General features: G+C 48.4%; 1 protein-coding gene across 1 annotated transcript in view; it reads right to left on the bottom strand.

The window, feature by feature from the left end:
* dnah7 (dynein, axonemal, heavy chain 7) overlaps positions 1–7279 on the bottom strand; it is a 398230-nt gene extending 390951 nt beyond the window's left edge. Inside the window, exon 1 of the mRNA XM_072578963.1 lies at positions 7010–7279. Coding sequence (XP_072435064.1) covers positions 7010–7072 — 63 coding nt within the window. The 5' untranslated portion in view covers positions 7073–7279. The remainder of the gene's footprint in view (positions 1–7009) is intronic.
* Between the last annotated feature and the right edge of the window lie 13496 nt (positions 7280–20775).

The raw sequence follows: 20775 nt of genomic DNA, 5'->3' as shown, positions 1-20775 counted from the left end.
ACTCCTTCATCTTTGTGCTTTGTGCTGTGACTTATGATAGTGGGATCTGGTTAATACATAGTCTGGGGAGGAAAAACATGATATTTATGCTTTAATTCTTCAGTTTTTTGGTCTTCCTTGGGCTTCTCCACAACAAGGCTATCACTCCCACCTTGGATCCTGCCAAATCATTCCCAAGAACAAACTGAATTCCTGGAGCTGACACTCTGTCAATCACTCCCAATGTTACTCCCCAGTCTTGAGTTGGCACTCCAACCTGATCTTGCACAGGGGAATGCTAAATTTTTGTCCATCTGTCCCACAAATTACCACACTCTCAGGGAACAGATCAGAAAGAGTGCATATTCACTCATTCCTTACTATCAGCGACTGGTTAGATCCTGTATCTCTCAAAATTATAACTTCTTGTCCTTCTCCCCTTGTCTTTATGAGTAAATTTCACCCACAGAGTTGAACTGTTTGTAGAGATCAGGCACTAACTCCATACCCAGCCCCGGCCTAGGCTGTGCACTGTCCTGCTCTTCAGCTCTTCTCGTGGTCTCCATTACTACCTTCACTAATGCCACTGGCGTAGCTTCTTTTCCCACAGTGCCTTTCTTTAACAACCAGAACTGTGACTTTACATATCCCACCTTTTGGCAGTGAAAACACCTTTTCCCAGTGCCCTCCTGAAACCACCGGCACTGTAATTTTCTGTATCTTACTCCATTACAGTGAAAACACCTGAGGTCTTTCGCCTCCTTTCCACCCTCTTGGGCTTCTTTAACCTGTGGTAACCAGTGTTCTCTACTCTTTCTTTCATAGTGTAGGATCTCCCCTTCTCCCAACTTCTATTCCTCACAGGATGAAATTCTGGCTAGAAGCTTGTCTTATGCACCAACATGTATTCATCTGCTAATTCTGCTGCCTCTCTCACTTCCTGAACTTTCTGTTCCTCCACATAAATTCTCTGGAAGTGAGTTTTTAAATTCCTCCAGCAAAATAATCTCTCTTAGAGCCTCAAACATCCTATCTATCTTTAAAGCATGCAACCATCTATCAAAATGACTATGTTTAATTCTTTCAAATTCAACATAAGTCTGACCTAGTTCCTCCTTTATATTTCTGAACCGCTGTCTGTATGCTTCTGTTACCAATTCGTAAGCACTTAAAATAGCCTGTTTAACTTCTTCATAATCTCTTGACCCATCATCTCACAGTGCAGCAAATACCTCACTAGTTCTACCTACCAGTTTAGTCTGAACTAGCATTTCCCATAAATCCTTGGACTACTCCATCTGCCGAGCCGATTTTTCAAATGAAATAAAGAAGGCTTCAACATCTTTCTCATCAAAATGTGGCAGCGCTTTAATCTCTTTTAATTTCCATCCTGTTAACTTTGCTGACCAATTCACAACTTCTCAAGTTTAAATTCTCTCTCTCTGTCTCTTCCTTTCTTCTCTCACTTTCTCTCTCTCTTTCTTCTCTTTCTCCTTGCTTAGCTAAGAACCTTCTCTCTCTCTCTTTTTCCTCTCCCTCTCTTCCTCTTTTTCTCTCCCTCTCTTTCTCTTTCTTCTCTCCCTCTCTTTCTCTTTCTTCTCTCTCTTCTCTTTTTCTTTCTCTTTCTTCTCTCTCCCTTTGTTTATCTTTTAATTCCATTTTCCTCAATTATAGTTTAAGTTGTTTTGCCTCCACTGCACTTGTCTGTTCCTCTGATACACCTAAGTGTTTGAGTAATTCCCTTACATTTTCAGCTTTACTTTTGTCTTTGGTTAACCCAAATCTAACTTATTTGCTAATTCTAAAAGTATGGCCTTTTTCTTTCCTTCTAAACTTTCTTGGCAAATTTGAAATCATCTTCAAATTCCAAAACCTCTTTAGAAATTTTAAAAGCCATTTCTCTCACTTTTAATTTAATCAACCACAAGTCACTGAAATTAAACAAATTGTCTCACCTATGTTTTATTTAAACAGCTAGAACACTAACCTGCAAGTGTTTAAATCTGATGAGATTTTTCATATCCCCAAATCTATTCAAATCTGTCTGAACCAGTTCAAATCCCGGACAAGCCCCCAAATTGTTACAATACTGGGTAAACCCTCCCTGCCAATTAAAACCTGCAACACAGACATGATATAACCCATGATGTAATCTGTTAACATTCGAGAGGTAAAGAACTATCCCAAAAGTCAATATTTAAAGTAAAAATTAACAACTTTAATTTTTTTTTCAAGTCTAACATAGAATAATTAATAAACAACTATTTATAACTCATTTACTTAAACCTATCTTTTACCTTCCACCAACAATACTAGTCCAATAAAATCCCCGATTAAGATTTACAGTAAAAATCAAATTTCATAACCAGCCAGCTGTCGAATCTTCTCTTGGTATCTTCCCCATAGATTTGCTCTCCAGGCCTGTGTCGATCTTTTTTCCTGTGCAAACTCCTTCTCCAGACAGGTACCTCTCAGATAGTTCTTACTAACAGCCTACATCTGTTGGCCTTTTGGCAGTTGTCCCCCAACTGTGCAATTTTTCCCTGTCTTATGCCCCAAAGCATTAGATCATTTCATTAGTTTTAATATTGTCAAAATACCAAATTCAAATTTGATTGGAGTTTAATATCTTGGGGCATAATTTAAACTGATTGGCCGAATTTGAATTTTCTTTTGTCTCATTGCAACCCAGATACTGCTAGCTGCTGGACCAAATGTTACACTGTAAATTTTCCAGTATTCTGTGTTCGTCTCTAAGTCCTTCAACTCTCTTAAAGGTACAGTACCCCTTACACCTTCATAACAAAAGGAAGCTATTGTGGCTATGGGACATCAATCATTGTGAACACAGAATATCACTACAAGTGTTTTTAAATCAATCTGTTCAGTCATGTTTTGACACACCACTGGAGCAGGTGGGACTTGAATCCAGGTTTTCTGGCTCAGATGTAGTGTTGAGACTTGAGGCCCTCACTGGACTCAAAATGTTAATGCTGCTTTCTTCTCACAGATGTTGCCAGGCCTGCTGCATTTCACCAGCAATTCCTTTGTGTTCTTTTAAAAACATGGTCTTAAAAATGTATTGAAAAGGTTTTCATTAAACAACAGAAATTTAAAACATGTTTCAAATTACCACAAGATTTCAAGAGATTTTTTTCAACAGAATATGTGAAAGTACAACATGATATAGGCGTAGATCAGGTAGGTAAAAGAGGATATGCGATAACCTTGGCAAATAAGGTTTAAGGGTAATCCAAAGAGATTCTACAAGTACATTAAGAGCAAGAGAGCAACTAGAGAGAGAGAGTAGGGCCCCCAAAGGATCAGAGAGGTTGGCTTTGTGTTAAGCTTCAGGAGATGAGCGAGACATTTAGAAAAATATTTCATGTCAGTTTTTACTGTGGAGAAAGAAGTGGAGGCTAGAGAAGTCAGAGAAACAAATATTGATGACTATCCCGGGATGTTATGGGAAGTTAGGGAGGAAATTGTGGCCTCTTTCAGAAATGGTTGTACTATCTATTACTATGAGTGAGATGCCAGATGATTGGAGGGTGGCTAGTGTTGTGCCTTTATTTAAGAAGGGATGTGAGAAGTCCGGGAACTATAGATTTATGAGTCTAACTTTGGTGGTGGGTAAACTGTTGGATTTGATTTGAAAGATAGGATTGAGATTTTTGAGAAAGTAACTAAGAAGATTGATGAGGTCAGAGCAGCAGACATTGCTTACTTGGACTTTTGTAAAGCCTTTGACAAGATTCCACATGGTAGATTAATTACTAAAGTGAGATCACATGGGATTTAGGGTGAGCTTGCCAATTGGATACAAAATTGTGTTTACAGCAGGAGACAGAGAGTAATGGTGGAGGGTTGTTTTTCAGACTGGAAGCCTGTAACCAGTGGTATCCACAGGGTTTGATGCTGGGTCCACTTATGTTTGTCAATTATATAAATGATTTACATGAGAATATAGAAGGCATGGTCAGTAAGTTTGCAGATGACACCAAAATTGGTGGTAAGTGGACAGTGAAGAAGGTTATCTCAGATTACAAAGAGATCTTGATCAATTGGATCAATGTGCTGAAAAGTAGCAGATGGAGTTTAATTTGGATAAATGCGAGGTATTGTATTTTGGTAAAACAAACAAGGGCAGTACTTATACAATTAAAAGTAAAGCCATGGGTTGTGTTGTAGAATGAAGAAATCTAGGTGTTCAGGTACATAATCCTTTGAAGTTTGCATCACATACCAGTAGAGTCAATAAGTAGGCATTTAACTTGCTTGTCTTCATTGCTCAGGAAGTGGTGGATGTGGGTACAACATTTAAAAGACATTTAGATAAATAGATTAACAAGAAACATTTGGAGGGATGTGGGCCAAATACAGGTGGTGGGACTAGTTTAGTTTGGGATTACGGTCAACACGGACTGGTTGGATGAAGGGTCTATGCTGTATGTTTCTATGACTCTATGTCACTTGGTGAACTGTGCCCTACCAATTCTCAGAACAGAAAAGAGTTGACTATTTCTGCTGACAGTTCTTAAATCTTATCACCCACCTGCTGTATGGTGAGGTGTGATTTTGAGCAGGACTACATTTTGAATTTCGAAATTACGTTTATGTTTGGACAAATTCACAGGTGACACAAAATTTGATAGCATGGTAAACAGTGAGGAGGAAAGCTTTAGCCTATATGAAGATATATATAGGCAGATGGAGTTTGATCCAGAATAGTATGAAGTGATGTATTTTGGGAGGACTAAAAAGGCAAGGGAGTACATGGTAATGGTAGAACTCTAGGGTTCACACAGAATCTGCAGGACCTCAGTCTCCATAGATCCTTGAATGCAACAAGGCAAGTGGATAGGGTGGTTAGGGAAGCATATGGGATACATAAGTTAATTCTTGAATCACTGAAAACAAGAGTTGGGGAGATTATGATGGAGCAAGTGCAACTGCAAACGGGTAGGAAATGCTCGTCAGCCAGCAATGTCCACATCCCACAAATAAAATGAAAAAGCTGTATAGGACATTATTAGACCACAGCAGTTCTGGTCACCACACTTTTAGAAGGATATGATTACTCTGTAGCGGATGAAAAGGAAACCTACCAGGGTGTTGCCAGTGTTGGGATGTTTCAGATAAGAGAGACTATGTAGACTAGGACTGTTGTCCTTGAAGCTGAGAAAGCCAATGAGAAACTTGATTAATGTCTAGGAAACTATGGGACATAGATAAGTTTGATAGAAATACATTTTTTTCCCTTTTTAGAGAGGTCAAATTGTAGGGGGCATAGATTTAAGGGAAGGAGTAGGAGGTCTAGAAGGGATTTAAGGGGAACTTATCTCACCCAGACAGTGGTGGGCAGTTGGAATTCATTACATGAAAAAATGGCAGAGAGTGGAATCATTGCACCATTTAAGAAATATTTAGATGAACACTTTAAATGCCACAGCAAACAAGGCTTTGGGGCAAGTGCTGGGAAATGAGATTAAAGTGGATGGGCGCTTGATGTCTGCCTGGACACAATGGTCCAAAGGTCCTTTCCGTTCTATAATAGTCCATGACTCTAAGTTGTCGGAGAGCACTGTGCAGAGCTTTCGCTCCACAGATCCCACACCATTCCCTGTGATGCGGCCGATCCAGAGGCACCATCATTATTGAAGCACCTTAGTGGTGGCAGGCTACCTGCTCAATGCAGCAACACTCTGACAAATCTAGGAACTCATAACAGCAACTCCAAAAACATTCTGGCATATTTTCAAAGAAATTACAATGGTAGAAGTTCTTTTTAAGAAAAGCCTTAATTGCAATTCATGTATTTCCAGCCTAACTTGCAGCTTTATGCTTGTTTGATTGACAAATAATCCTTTCTGGATAAATACTAGCTGTGTCTAACTTTGCTTGTTCTCAACCAATTCAGGCATTGGCACTCCTCAGTGACTTTAGGCCACAGCATCCTTCGAAGAATCGACAGTGAGACAGCCCTCAATAAAATCGTTGATAATCCAACTATTGTGTATAAATCAAGTCAGCATTTATTGATAAATTGGCTGCACACAAATGAAGCTATGGCTCACACCAGGCTGTCATTTCATGCAAATAATGTGATTTCATGCAAATATTTCATGTAAATGACATTACATTTATTATAAAAATACACTTGATTAAAAATAAAATACACAGCTGCTGGAAATAATGAAACAAACACAGAAATTGCTGGAGAAAGTCTGACAGCATCTGTGGAAAGAAAGACAGATTTAACGTTTTGAGTCCGAAATGACAGCTCTCCAAAACTAGGCTGTTTGTTTCATTCTATAAATCCATTCAGTAAGAAATGCACTGTAGTATCAACATTGAAACTCCAACTAAGTTGAGGGAAAAAGTTCTCAATTGTACTACATGCTTCCCCAATGATATTTTAATAGGCACATTTATATTTCAGGTTGAGTACATTCACCATCTGTAAATAAGTGATAAAAACCGAAAGAACTGTGGATGCTATAAATCAGAAACAAAAACATAAGCTGCTGGAAATGCTCAGCAAGTCTGGCAGCATCTGTGCAGAGAAATCAGAGTTAACATTTCAGGTCCGGTGTTCTGAGGAAGGTTCACTGCACCCGAAATGTTATCTCTGATTTCTCAGCACAGATGCTGCCAGACCTGCTGAGCTTTTCCAGCAATTTCTGTTTATGTAAATAAGTGATGTTGTCCATAGGAAAAAGCTCAGTGGTCCTGAAGCTGCTTTCTCTGCACAGATGCTGCCGGACCTTGCTGAGTTTCTCATGCCATTGCAGGTCTAGTTGTCTCCAGGGCTCTCGTGGTAGCATCCCTACCTCTGAGCCAGGAGACCAAGGCTCAAGTCCCACCTGCTCCAGAGGTGTGCAGTGGCATTTCTGGAAAGGACTCTGAAACCAGTCATGCTGTAGCTACTAATTGGAGAATGCGGGTGAAGAGACGTTTGAGTCAGTCCCAGTTCCCAGTGATGGATATGGTGAGTGTAGCACAGGGGTTTGCTGTGCTGTAATGTTACCTGTCTCTCTGCCTCGAGGTCTGCTCCCTCTTTGAGGCACTGGCAGAGCGCGGATTCCTCCATCCTCCATCCGCCGAGACCAGCTCCTCAGTGTTGTGTGCGTCGGCAGGAGGGCGCGTTGCTCGGCAACACAAAACTCCCACTCAGCCGGCGGCACGATGAATTACTGCACGGCAACTCGCGATTTTTTAAAAAAAAATATGATAACACACGATAGAAGAACGAATCCGGCATTAACATCAGTCCGTCCGCCGTTGGAAATCCAGCCGGAGCCGCTGTCTGTTTGAAAATGGCAGCACCGTTTCCAAGGTAACGATTGTTCGGAAGGTGCCGGAGAAACAACGGGGAGGGCAGTTTTTTTTAAAATTTCAAAAATATACTTTACTCATCAAGTAATTTGATGGTCTGTACAGTTGGTCACGCCATACATATGTAAACATTTACATAGAGAAATCAGAATTTATCATTTTTATATACAGGTCTGTAAGTTTATCAATCATATGTCTATATATTTAATTGAGGCGTCAGCAGAGCCCAAATAACTGCGTTGGACCCCCTGTTCTTCTTTAGGCAGGCAGATGTTACGGCGCTGCGCCAAGCTTCAGCGCAGCCCATCAACACGTAGTCCTGGACCTTGGAATGTGCCAGTCTGCAACACTCAGTCGGGGTCAACTCCTTCAGCGGGAAGATCAGCAGGTTTCGGACTGCCCAGAGAGCATCCTTCACCGAGTTGATGATTCTCCAGGCACAGTTGATGTTTGTCTCGGTGTGCGTCCCGGGGAACAGGCCGTAGAGCACGGAGTCCCGCGTCACGGCGCTGCTCGGGACGAACCTCGACAAACACCACTGCATTCCTCTCCAGACTTCTGCGTAGACACGTTCCAGAAGGAGGTGTGTGACAGTCTCGTCCCACCCACAGCCGCTTCGAGGGCAGCGTGCAGTGCGGCTGAGAGTCCGGGTGTGCATAAAGGATCTCACAGGCAGAGGCCTTCTCACCACCAGCCAAGCCATGTCTTGGTGCTTGTTGGAAAGTTCTGGCGATGAGGCATTCTGCCAAATGGCTTTGACAGTCTACTCAGGGAACTTCTCGATAGGATCCGCCCTCTCCTTTTCCCGAAGGGTATTAAGGACACTACGTGCTGACCACTTCCTGATGGACTTGTGGTCAAAGGTGTTTTTCTTCATAAACTTCTCCACAAAGGACAGGTGATACGGAACAGTCCAACTACTCGGAGCGTTCCGCAGCAACAAGGCCAGGCCCATCCTTCACAACACCGGGAACAGGTAGAACCTCAATACGTAGTGACAGTTGGTGTTTGCATACCGGGGATCCACGCACAGCTTGATGCAGCCACACACAAAGGTGGCTATCAGGGTGAGGATGGCATTGGGTGTATTTTTTTCCCCCCGTTACCCAGATCTTTGTACAGCAAGTCCCTTCGGACCTGGTCCATCTTTGACCTCCATATAAATTGGAAGATGGCCCGGGTGACTGCAGCGGCACAGGTTCTGGGAATAGGCCAGACCTGTGCCACGTATAACAGCAATGACAGTGCCTCACACCTGATGACCAGGTTTTTTCCCACGATGGAGAGCGACGATAGCTTCCATCTGCCCAGTTTCTGCCTCATTTTGCTGATACGCTCCTCCCAAGATTTGGCGCACGCCCCAACCCCCCCGAACCAAATACCCAGCACCTTCAGGTGGTCGGTCCTGACGGTGAAGGGGATTGAGGATTGGTCAGCCCAGTCCCCGAAGTCGCCTCGCTCTTGCCTCGGTTTACCTTGGCCCCTGAGGCCCGTTTGAACTGGTCACATATACACATGAGTCTGCGCATGGATAGCGGATCCGAGCAGAAAATGGTAACATCATCAATGTACAGGGAGGCCTTAACCTGCAGGCCCCTGCTGCCAGGAATAGTCATCCCTCTCAGACTCGCAAATTTCCTGATGGACTTGTCAAATGGCTCTATGCAGCACACAAACAAGGCAGGAGAGAGAGGGTAGCCCTGCCTGACTCCAGATCTGACTGGAAAGCTATCTGATTCCCACCCATTGATTGAGGCTGCACTGACAATGTTGGTGTAGAGCAGTCTGATCCAATTGAAGATTCCCTCCCCAAAGCCCATTTTGGAGAGAACATCTCTCATATACCTGTGTGATATCCTGTCAAAGGCTTTCTCCTGGTCCAGGCTGATCAGGCGGGTGTCCAACCCTCTGTCTTGCACGTAGGCAATCGTATCCCTGAGGAGTGCGAAGACTCTCAGCGATCTTCCTGCCCGGTACAGCACAGGTTTGGTCAGGGTGGATCACCGACCCCAGAGCAGACCTGACCCAATTGGCGATTACCTTTGACAGAAATTTGTAATCCGAATTCAACAGTGAGATTGGTTTTTGAGTTCCTCCCTCTCCCCCTTCCACTTGTAGATGAGGGTGATCATGCCTTTCCTCATGGATTCACTCATGGTACCTGCCCGAAGCATACTGACATATACCTCCAGCAGGTCCTGGCCAATCAAGTCCCACAGAGCAGAATAGAGCTTGACTAGTAAGCTGTCGCTTCCGGGAGTTCTATTCTTTTCGAAGGACTCGAGGGCCTTGGTCAGCTCGTCCAGAATAGCGGCTGGTTCAGCCTCTCCCGTGTTCTGTCATCTAAGACCTCCGTGATAGAGGACAGGAACGACTGGGAGGCCGCGCTGTCGGTTGGCTTTGTGTCATACAGACTGGCATAGAAGGATTTGCTGATCCTCATGATGTCAGCCTGAGATGACGTTATCGAGCCATCTTCTTCCTTCAGGCTGCTGAGCACTGAGCTCTCTTTGTGCACCTTCTGGAAGAAGAAACGTGAGCACGTTTCTCCTGCTCCACTGAGCGGACCCTGGATCGGAAGATTATCTTGGAGGCCTCCGAGGCAAAGAGCGAGGCTTGCTGGCCCTTCACCTCCTTGAGGTCCTCCATGACATCGACCCCCATCGTCTGCAGCAGGAGCAGGTTCTGCATACTTTCCTGGAGCTGGGACAGTTTTCCCCGCCTCTCTCTCACCTCCTGAACACCTTTGGGGATGAAGAACCTCTTGATGTTCCCTTTTACTATTTCCCACCAGTCCGCTGGGGACTCAAACAGGGGCTTCACAGTTCTCCAACCTGCGTAATCCCTCTTGAGCTCCTCACTGTTTCCCGGGGTCAACAGCTTTGTGTTCAGCTTCCACGTTCCCTTACCTGCCCGCTGCTCGTCCTGTAGGTGACAGTCAGCCAGCAGGAGGCAGTGTTCAGAGAAGAACACTGGCTTGACGTCGGTGGATCTGACCAAGAGCGTTCGGGACACAAACAGGTAATCTATACTTGAGCGGATAGACCCGTCTGGCCGTGACCAGGTGTATCTACGCTGTGCTCCATCTGTAAGGGTGCTGAAGACGTCGTGCAGCTTGGCATCTTTTACCGTGTCCATCAGGGCTCTGGACGTGGCATCCAGTTTACTGCCCCCCCCCCCCCGCCGGATCGTCCATCTGCATCAATGATACAGTTGAAGTCTCCGGCCAGAATGACCAGCCTGGACATAGCCAGCAGCAGTGGAAGCTGCTGCAGGACGGCCAACCATTCGCTCTTACCCACTGGGGCATACACATTAATCAGTCTCAGGGGAGCATTCCAGTACATGACGTCGGTGACAGGGAGGCGCCCGGCCACCACCTCTTTAACCTCGGAGATGGTGAAGTTGCCTCCTCGCAACAGGATACCCAGGCCGGAGGTGCAGCTATCGTGGCCACCGACTGACGGCCCATGGGCCCACAAGCTCGACCATCTCCTGTAGCTGCTGAGGTGCAGTATCCCACACTCCTGCAGAAACAGGACGTCGGCTTTAAAGTTGGCCAGGAAAGCCATCGTAGAAACACATTGTGTAGCCGATTTGATGCTACACACATTAATGCTGGCAACTCTTATCCCTATTTTAACAGTTTATGAGGTTACCAGTGACCATTTGCTCCTGGTCTTGCCTCTCTGGGGTAGCTGTGTGCACCCCCGTGGTGACGGCAAACTGCTGGACTCTCCCAGGGCTGAGGTAGCTGTCCGGCTCCACGCTAGGCCCATTTCCCCGCTCTGGTGTGTTAGGGTCGGGCCCAGGGTCCACACAGTCCAGTTCTCCATCTGACAGCAGGCCTGTCATAGGACCACTGCTCCCAGTTACCTGGAGCTGTGGGCCGGTGGGTACCTCTTGGTTCTCACTGGGTGGGGGGAGGCCTTTACCCATCCCCTCAGAGGGATCGTCTTTTCTTGTTTGGGCGGTGCTGCCCTCCTTTTTCCCCGCGGCACTCTGTCTCTTCCTCTGGTGATGACCCTCCTTGTGCCCGTCCTCACCGTCGGAAGAGCTGCCTGTATCCTCGTCGTGTAGGTGTTGCTTCCCCCTTTGCTGGGTGGTTTTGGGGGTCTTGTGAGGTTTCCTCTTCCTGCTTTTGACAGTAATCCAATCCTCTGCCTCCTTTGTTCCCTCCTCTTCTATTTTGTCCGGCTGTCTTGAAGGAGCTTGGATCGGCTGCTGCACCTCCCCGCTGTCTGCCGTCTGCTCCACTACAGCCTGCCCTTCCTTCTGGGTGCCTCCAGACACCATTCCCGTGCTGATTTGTGGTACCTTGCTGGTTTTAGGCAGTCCATGGCTCATGTTGCCACCTCCGGTCATCTGTGCATAGGTGGCGGCCCCTCGTCTTGGGCAGGCCTTGTACATGTGGCCTGCCTCTCTGCACAAATTACCAGTTCTTGGCCTCCTTACATTCCTTGGTCGGGTGGCCTTCCTGCTTGCAGTTTCGACAGACGGTCACCTTACAATCCGCCGCCATGTGGCCTGACCTCCCACAGGTTCGGCACACTTTCAGCTGCCATGCGTACGTCAGGTAACCTCTGCTTCTTCTTGATGGCAAAGCTGGAAGGTGGGTGGAGGATGTTCCCACTGTCATCGACCCTCAGCGTTACCCTGACCTGTCGTTTGCTGGTCCAGATCCCAAAAGGATCGACCACATCGGTATTTTCTCCCTCGACCTGGACGTATTCTCTCAGGAAGGTCAGGACATTCACTGCTGGGACAGTGGAAGTTGTACATATGGATTGTTACAACCTGACTCCTCTGCACAGGAAGCACACACAACAGAACCGCCAACAAGATGGAGAACAGAGGTTCCCTTCCTTCTCCTGGAAGACCTTCAGGAGATGTTCGCAATTCTTCATGCTCCTGAAGGTCACATCAAAATAGCCTGCCACAGGGAAATCCTGTAGGCATACACATTTTTGTTTTATTTCAAAATATACTTTATTCATATAAATAAATCTTTGGTACTTGTACAATTTTCCATGTCGTTCATAGTTATATACATTGCATGTCTTAACAGCACAGATTGAATCAATCAAATTTATAGTTATCCTATTAACAGTTACCTTTATTAACTATCCAGTCTCTTGGTATTTGGCTGTGGCTTCAGCAGAACCCACCTACTGAGTGGGTGCCCTGTTATATGGAAGCAAATGAAACTTCTTTAACCCCCAGTTTATGGGGTTACCATTGTCCATTTGACTGTCCTGTCTCTGGGGTAGCTTGTCTACATCCCCATGGTAAGCACGAACTGCTGGACCTTTGCTGGGCTGAGGTAGCTATCCAGCTCCTCACTAGGGTCATTTGCCCGCTCTGGTGTCATTGAGCCAAGGCAAGGGTCCTCACTGTCCAGTTCTGTGTCTGACAATGGGACTGTCAGAGGATCACAGCTCTCAGTTGCCTGTAGTTGTGGGCCATTGGGTACCTCCTGGTTCTCACTGTGTGGAGGGTGGACTTCGGGGGCTCCGTTGTTTCCTGGTTGGGAGGAAATGCCCTCCTCTTTACCAACGGCGCTCTGTCTCTTCTTCTGGTGGTGATGGCCTTCTTTGCGTCCATCTTCCCCCTCCGAAGAGCTGGCCGTCCCTCCCTCGTGCAGCTGTCTTTTCCCCTTTTGCTGGGAGGCTTTGGGAGCCTGGCAAGATTTCCTCTTCCTGTTTTTAACTGGAATCCACTCCTCCGCCTGCTTGATTACCTCCTCCTCCATTTCTTCCATCTGCCCAGCTAGAGTTAGGATCAGCTGCTGTGTCTCCCCGCTGGCTGCCGCCTCCTCCACTCCAGCCTGTTCTTCTTTCTGGGTGCCACCAGACTCCGTTTCCCTGCTGTCCGGGTGGACCTTACTGGTCTTTGGGGGTCCACGGCTCACATTGCCACCTCCAGCATAAGTGGGGCCCCCCCGTCTTGGGCAGGTCTTATACATATGGCCCGCCTCTCCACACAGGTTGCAGCTCTTTTCTTCCTGACAGTCCTTGGTCAAGTGACCCTCCTGTTTGCAGTTCCTGCAGATGGTCACTTTGCAATCCGCTGCCACGTGTCCCGACTTCCCGCAGATTCGGCACACTTTCGGCTGCCCTGCATATGTCAGGTAGCCTCTGCTCCCTCCAATTGCGAAGCTCGAGGGTGGGTGGAGGATGTTCCCACTGTCATCGGCCCACAGAGTTACCCTGACCTGCCGCTTACTGGTCCAGATCCCAAAGGGGTCGATCACATCAGTGGCTTCTCCCTCAACTTGGACATACCTTCCCAGGAAGGTCAGGACATCAGCCGCTGGAACGTAAGGGTTGTACATATGGATTGTAACAACCCAATTCCTCTGCGCAGGAAGCACACACAATGGGGTCGCTAACAAGACGGAAAACAGCAGCTCCCCTTCCTTCTCCTTGAAGACCTTCAGGAGCTGTTCGCACTGCTTCACGCTTCTGAAGGTCACATCAAAGTAGCCTGCCCCAGGGAAATCCTGCAAGCAGTACACATCCTTTTTTTTAATTTCAAAAATATACTTTATTCATAGAATGATTTGATGGTCTGTACATTGGATCATGCCATGCATATGTCCATATTTACAAACACAGATTCGACTTTATCCTTGTCATTCGCATTTACAATCCTGTGCATTTTTTCAATCTTGTATATATACATATATTTGGCTGAGGCATCAGCAGAGCCCAAAAAAACGTCTGTATGGGCCCCCTGTTCTTCTTTCGGCAGGCCGATCTTACACGGTGGTCTCTCCCCACCGCGCCTTGGCGGCAGCTGCCCCAAGCTTCAGCGCGTCCCTCAACACGTAGTCTTGGACCTTGGAATGTGCCAGTCTGCAACACTCGGTCGGGGTCAACTCCTTCAGCTGGAAGATCAACAGGTTTCGGACCGCCCAGAGAGCGTCCTTCACCGAGTTGATGATCCTCCAGGCGCAGTTAATGTTCGTCTCGGTGTGAGTCCCGGGGAACAGGCCGTAGAGCACGGAGTCCCGCGTCACGGCGCTGCTCGGGACGAACCTCGACAAGCACCACTGCATTCCTCTCCAGACTTCCTCTGCATAGGCACATTCCAGAAGGAGGTGTGTGACAGTCTCGTCCCCCCCGCAGCCACTTCGAGGGCAGCGTGCGGTGCGGCAGAGAGTCCGGGCGTGCATAAAGGATCTCACAGGCAGAGCCCTTCTCACCACCAGCCAAGCCACGTCTTGGTGCTTGTTGGAAAGTTCTGGCGATGAGACATTCTGCCAAATGGCTTTGACAGTCTGCTCAGGGAACCGCTCGACAGGATCCGCCCTCTCCTTTTCCCGAAGGGTCTCAAGGACGCTACGTGCTGACCACTTCCTGATGGACTTGTGGTCAAAGGTGTTTTTCCTCATAAATTTCTCCACGAAGGACAGGTGATACGGAACGGTCCAACTACTCGGAGCGTTCCGCGGCAGCGAGGCCAGGCCCATCCTTCGCAACACCGGGGACAGGTAGAACCTCAGTACGTAGTGACACTTGGTGTTTGCGTACCGGGGATCCACGCACAGCTTGATGCAGCCACACACAAAGATGGCCATCAGGGTGAGGGTGGCAGTGGGCGTGTTTTTTCCCCCATTGCACCGGTCTTTGTACATAGAGTCTCTTCGGACCCGGTCCATCTTTGATCTCCAAATGAATTGGAAGATGGCCCGGGTGACTGCGGCGGCACAGGTCCTGGGGATAGGCCAGACCTGTGCCACATATAGCAATACTGAGAGTACCTCACACCTGATGACCAGGTTTTTTTTTTGCAAGCAGTACACATCCTTTTTTTTTTATTTCAAAAATATACTTTATTCATAGAATGATTTGATGGTCTGTACATTTGATCATGCCATACATATGTCCATATTTACAAACACAGATTCGACTTTATTCTTGTCCTTTACAATCCTGTGCATTTTTTCAATCTTGTATATATACATATATTTGGCTGAGGCATCAGCAGAGCCCAAAAAAACGTCTGTATGGGCCCCCTGTTCTTCTTTCGGCAGGCCGATCTTACACGGTGGTCTCTCCCCACCGCGCCTTGGCAGCAGCTGCCCCAAGCTTCAGCGCGTCCCTCAACACGTAGTCTTGGACCTTGGAATGTGCCAGTCTGCAACACTCGGTCGGGGTCAACTCCTTCAGCTGGAAGATCAACAGGTTTCGGACCGCCCAGAGAGCGTCCTTCACCGAGTTGATGATCCTCCAGGCGCAGTTAATGTTCGTCTCGGTGTGAGTCCCGGGGAACAGGCCGTAGAGCACGGAGTCCCGCGTCACGGCGCTGCTCGGGACGAACCTCGACAAGCACCACTGCATTCCTCTCCAGACTTCCTCTGCATAGGCACATTCCAGAAGGAGGTGTGTGACAGTCTCGTCCCCCCCGCAGCCACTTCGAGGGCAGCGTGCGGTGCGGCAGAGAGTCCGGGCGTGCATAAAGGATCTCACAGGCAGAGCCCTTCTCACCACCAGCCAAGCCACGTCTTGGTGCTTGTTGGAAAGTTCTGGCGATGAGACATTCTGCCAAATGGCTTTGACAGTCTGCTCAGGGAACCGCTCGACAGGATCCGCCCTCTCCTTTTCCCGAAGGGTCTCAAGGACGCTACGTGCTGACCACTTCCTGATGGACTTGTGGTCAAAGGTGTTTTTCCTCATAAATTTCTCCACGAAGGACAGGTGATACGGAACGGTCCAACTACTCGGAGCGTTCCGCGGCAGCGAGGCCAGGCCCATCCTTCGCAACACCGGGGACAGGTAGAACCTCAGTACGTAGTGACACTTGGTGTTTGCGTACCGGGGATCCACGCACAGCTTGATGCAGCCACACACAAAGGTGGCCATCAGGGTGAGGGTGGCATTGGGCGTGTTTTTTCCCCCATTGCACCGGGCAGTACACATCTTTTTTTTTTATTTCAAAAATATACTTTATTCATAAATGATTTGATGGTCTGTACATTGGATCATGCCATACATATGTCCATATTTACAAACACAGATTCGACTTTATTCTTGTCCTTTACAATCCTGTGCATTTTTTCAATCTTGTATATATACATATATTTGGCTGAAGCATCAGCAGAGCCCAAAAAAACGTCTGTATGGGCCCCCTGTTCTTCTTTCGGCAGGCCGATCTTACACGGTGGTCTTTCCCCACCGCGCCTTGGCGGCAGCTGCCCCAAGCTTCAGCGCGTCCCTCAACACGTAGTCTTGGACCTTGGAATGTGCCAGTCTGCAACACTCGGTCGGGGTCAACTCCTTCAGCTGGAAGATCAACAGGTTTCGGACCGCCCAGAGAGCGTCCTTCACCGAGTTGATGATCCTCCAGGCGCAGTTAATGTTCGTCTCGGTGTGAGTCCCGGGGAACAGGCCGTAGAGCACGGAGTCCCGCATCACGGCGCTGCTCGGGACGAACCTCGACAAGCACCACTGCATTCCTCTGCATAGGCACATTCCAGAAGGAGGTGTGTGACAGTCTCGTCCCCCCCGCAGCCCCTTCGAGGGCAGCGTGCGGTGCGGCAGAGAGTCCAGGCGTGCATAAAGGATCTCACAGGCAGAGCCCTTCTCACCACCAGCCAAGCCACGTCTTGGTGCTTGTAGGAAAGTTCTGGCGATGAGGCATTCTGCCAAATGGCTTTGACAGTCTGCTCAGGGAACCGCTCGACAGGATCCGCCCTCTCCTTTTCCCGAAGGGTCTCAAGGACGCTACGTGCTGACCACTTCCTGATGGACTTGTGGTCAAAGGTGTTTTTCCTCATAAATTTCTCCACGAAGGACAGGTGATACGGAACGGTCCAACTACTCGGAGCGTTCCGCGGCAGCGAGGCCAGGCCCATCCTTCGCAACACCGGGGACAGGTAGAACCTCAGTACGTAGTGACACTTGGTGTTTGCGTACCGGGGATCCACGCACAGCTTGATGCAGCCACACACAAAGGTGGCCATCAGGGTGAGGGTGGCATTGGGTGTGTTTTTTCCCCCATTGCACCGGTCTTTGTACATTGAGTCTCTTTGGACCCGGTCCATCTTTGATCTCCAAATGAATTGGAAGATGGCCCGGGTGACTGCGGCGGCACAGGTCCTGGGGATAGGCCAGACCTGTGCCACATATAGCAATACTGAGAGTACCTCACACCTGATGACCAGGTTTTTTCCCGCGATGGAGAGCGACCGTTGCCCCCATCTGCCTAGTTTCTGTCTCATCTTCCTGATCCGCTCCTCCCAGGTCTTGGCGCACGCCCCAGCCCCCCCGAACCAAATACCCAGCACCTTCAGGTGGTCAGTCCTGACGGTGAAGGGGATAGAGGATTGGTCGGCCCAGTTCCCGAAGAGCATGGCCTCGCTCTTGCCTCGGTTTACCTTGGCCCCCGAGGCCCGTTCGAACTGGTCGCAGATGCACACGAGTCTGTGCACGGACAGCGGATCCGAGCAGAAAACAGCGACGTCATCCATGTACAGGGAGGCCTTAACCTGCAGGCCCCCGCTGCCAGGAATAGTCACCCCTCTCAGGCTCGCATCCTTCCTGATGGATTCGGCAAATGGCTCTATGCAACACACAAACAAGGCGGGTGAGAGGGGGCATCCCTGCCTGACTCCAGATCTTACAGGGAAGCTATCTGATTCCCACCCATTGATTGAGACTGCACTGACAATGTTGGTGTAGAGCAGTCTGATCCAATTTCCGATTCCCTCCCCAAAGCCCATTTTGGAGAGGACATCCCTCATATATGTATGCGATATCCTGTCAAAGGCTTTCTCCTGGTCAAGGCTGATGAGGCATGTGTCCACCCCCCTGTCCTGCACGTAGGCGATCGTATCCCTGAGGAGTGCGAGACTCTCAGAGATCTTCCTGCCCGGTACAGCACAGGTTTGGTCCGGGTGGATCACCGATCCCAGAGCAGACCTGACCCGGTTGGCGATGACCTTTGACAGGATTTTGTAGTCTGCATTTAACAGTGAGATCGGTCTCCAATTTCTAATTTCCTCCCTCTCCCCCTTCCGCTTGTAGACGAGGGTGATGATGCCTTTCCTCATGGATTCACTCATGGTACCTGCCCGGAGCATACTGACATACACCTCCAGCAGGTCCTGGCCAATCAAGTCCCAAAGAGCGGAATAAACCTCGACCGGTAAGCCGTCGCTTCTGGGAGTTTTATTCTTTTCGAAGGACTCGAGGGCCTTGGTCAGTTCATCCAGAGATAGCGGCTGGTCCAGCCTCTCTCGTGTTCCGTCATCTAGGACCTCCGTGATAGAGGACAGGAACGACTGGGAGGCCGCGCTGTCGGTCGGCTTCGAGTCATACAGGCTGGCGTAGAAGGATTTGCTGATCCTCATGACGTCAGCCTGAGATGACGTTACCGAGCCATCTTCTTTCTTCAGGCTGCTGAGCACGGAGCTCTCTTTGTGCACCTTCTGGAAGAAGAAACGTGAGCACGTCTCGTCCTGCTCCACCGAGCGGACCCTGGACCGGAAGATTATCCTGGAGGCCTCCGAGGCAAAGAGCGAGGCTTGCTGGCCCTTCACCTCCTTGAGGTCCTCCGTGACATCCACCCCCATCGTCTGCAGCAGGAGCAGGTTCTGCATACTTTCCTGGAGCTGGGACAGTTTTCCCCGCCTCTCTCTCGCCTCCTGGACACCTTTGAGGATAAAGAACCTCTTGATGTTCCCTTTTACCGTTTCCCACCAGTCCGCTGGAGACTCAAAGAGGGGCTTCACGGTTCTCCAACCTGCGTAATCCCTCTTGAGCTCTTCGATGTTTCCCGGGGTCAACAGCAGTACACATCCGCAACAGCAAATCCACAGCATCCCAACAGTACCTTCTTAATAAACAGGGTGCGGTCGAGCAGTGTATGATCCTCAATCTTCTTCACAGTCACCCTGACTGTATTTTGAACCCCCTGCCCAGGGCTGCGGGCAGCTGTCGAGGCCATCGCTCTGAGGTTGGCTGGTCCCTGAATTGGCGTTAGGCCGAAGCCAGCATGAAGATCCACCAAGAGCAGGTCAGCACAACCAAATAATCCTCCAGCGTCCAATCACAATCCAGCAATGGTCTCCAGCAGCTCCGACGACTCACAACACAATCGCCGTGGTACTTCCCCCGCCAGCACACGTCTGCTGCGTCGAACCTACAACACTCGAGCAGAATCTCTTCCTCTGGTCCTCAGGAACTACACATATTCCGAGCCAAAAGGCCGAGAAGCGATCCCTGAATTGGCGTTAGGCCGAAGCCAGCATGAAGATCCACCAAAAACAGGTCAGCACAACCAAACAATCCTCCAACGTCCAATCACGATCCAGCGATGATCTCTTCACTAGCTCTGATGACTCGCAACTCGACACCTGTCCTGATAAGAACAGACACTTGATCTTAGCCAAAAGGCCGAGAAGCAATAGCAAGGGGGAGGGCAGCTGCAGTCTCGCAGCTGTCGCTGCTTCTCACCGCCTCAATAGACAGCACATGCAAGTTCTTCACTCCCTTCAAAGAGCTCCCCTTTCAATCAGACTATCATGAATTTTAAAATTATGTATCTTTAAAACACCGAAAACACGCCGTTAGTTAAAAAGAAACAGAAGAACTGCAGTTGCTATAAATCAGACATAAAATGGAAACTGCTGGAAAAGCTTTGGCTTGAAATCAGAGGTTAACCTTTCAGGTTGAGTGACCCTTCCTCAGAGCTCAATGCAGCAATCGGTTCTGAGGGGTGAGTCGCTTGACAAGAAACGTTAACTCTGATTTCTCTCAACAGATGCTACCAGACCTGCTGAGCTTTTCCAGCAATTTATATTTTTGTCTAGCATACTGGTAATATTACTGGACTAGTACTCCAGATAAGCATCTCATGCTACAGAGGTCTGAGTTCAGTTCCACCACGTTAGCTACTCCTCGGATAGTGTGTGATCTGCTGTGCTTTTCCAGCACCACACTCTGGACTCTAATCTCCAGCATCTTCAGTCCTCACTTTTGCCCTGGTGGGATAACTACAACATTACACAAATAATTAATTTAGCATAGTCAAATTACGATCAGATTGTAATTAGAAACATTTGGTTCACTAATATTCTGGAGATACTAGTCCAAACTAGGGTTCCATTTTCAGGTAGGCAGAAGTGGGTGCTGCAGATTAGTGTCAAGATTAGAGTGGTGCTGGAAAAGCATAGCAGGTCAGGCAGCATCGGGGGAGCAGGAAAATCCACTTTTGGAGCAAAAGTTTTTCATCAGGAATGAAGCGGGGGGGTGCGGTGGGAGAGGGGGAGGGTGGGAAGAGATCAATGGGAGGAGAGAGGGCTAGGGAGAAGGTAGCTGCGAGTGCAATAGGTGGACGGAGGTGGGGATAAAGGTGATAGATCGGAGAGGAGGGTGGAGCGGATAGGTGGGAAGGGAGATTGGCAGATGGGACAGGTTATGAGGATAGTGTTGAGCTGGAAGGTTGGAACTG

The sequence above is a fragment of the Chiloscyllium punctatum genome, chromosome 10, assembly GCF_047496795.1.
Source record: "Chiloscyllium punctatum isolate Juve2018m chromosome 10, sChiPun1.3, whole genome shotgun sequence".
NCBI lineage: Eukaryota > Metazoa > Chordata > Chondrichthyes > Orectolobiformes > Hemiscylliidae > Chiloscyllium > Chiloscyllium punctatum.
Note: the sequence above shows the minus strand (reverse complement) of the source record. Positions and strands in the feature narration are given on the sequence as shown.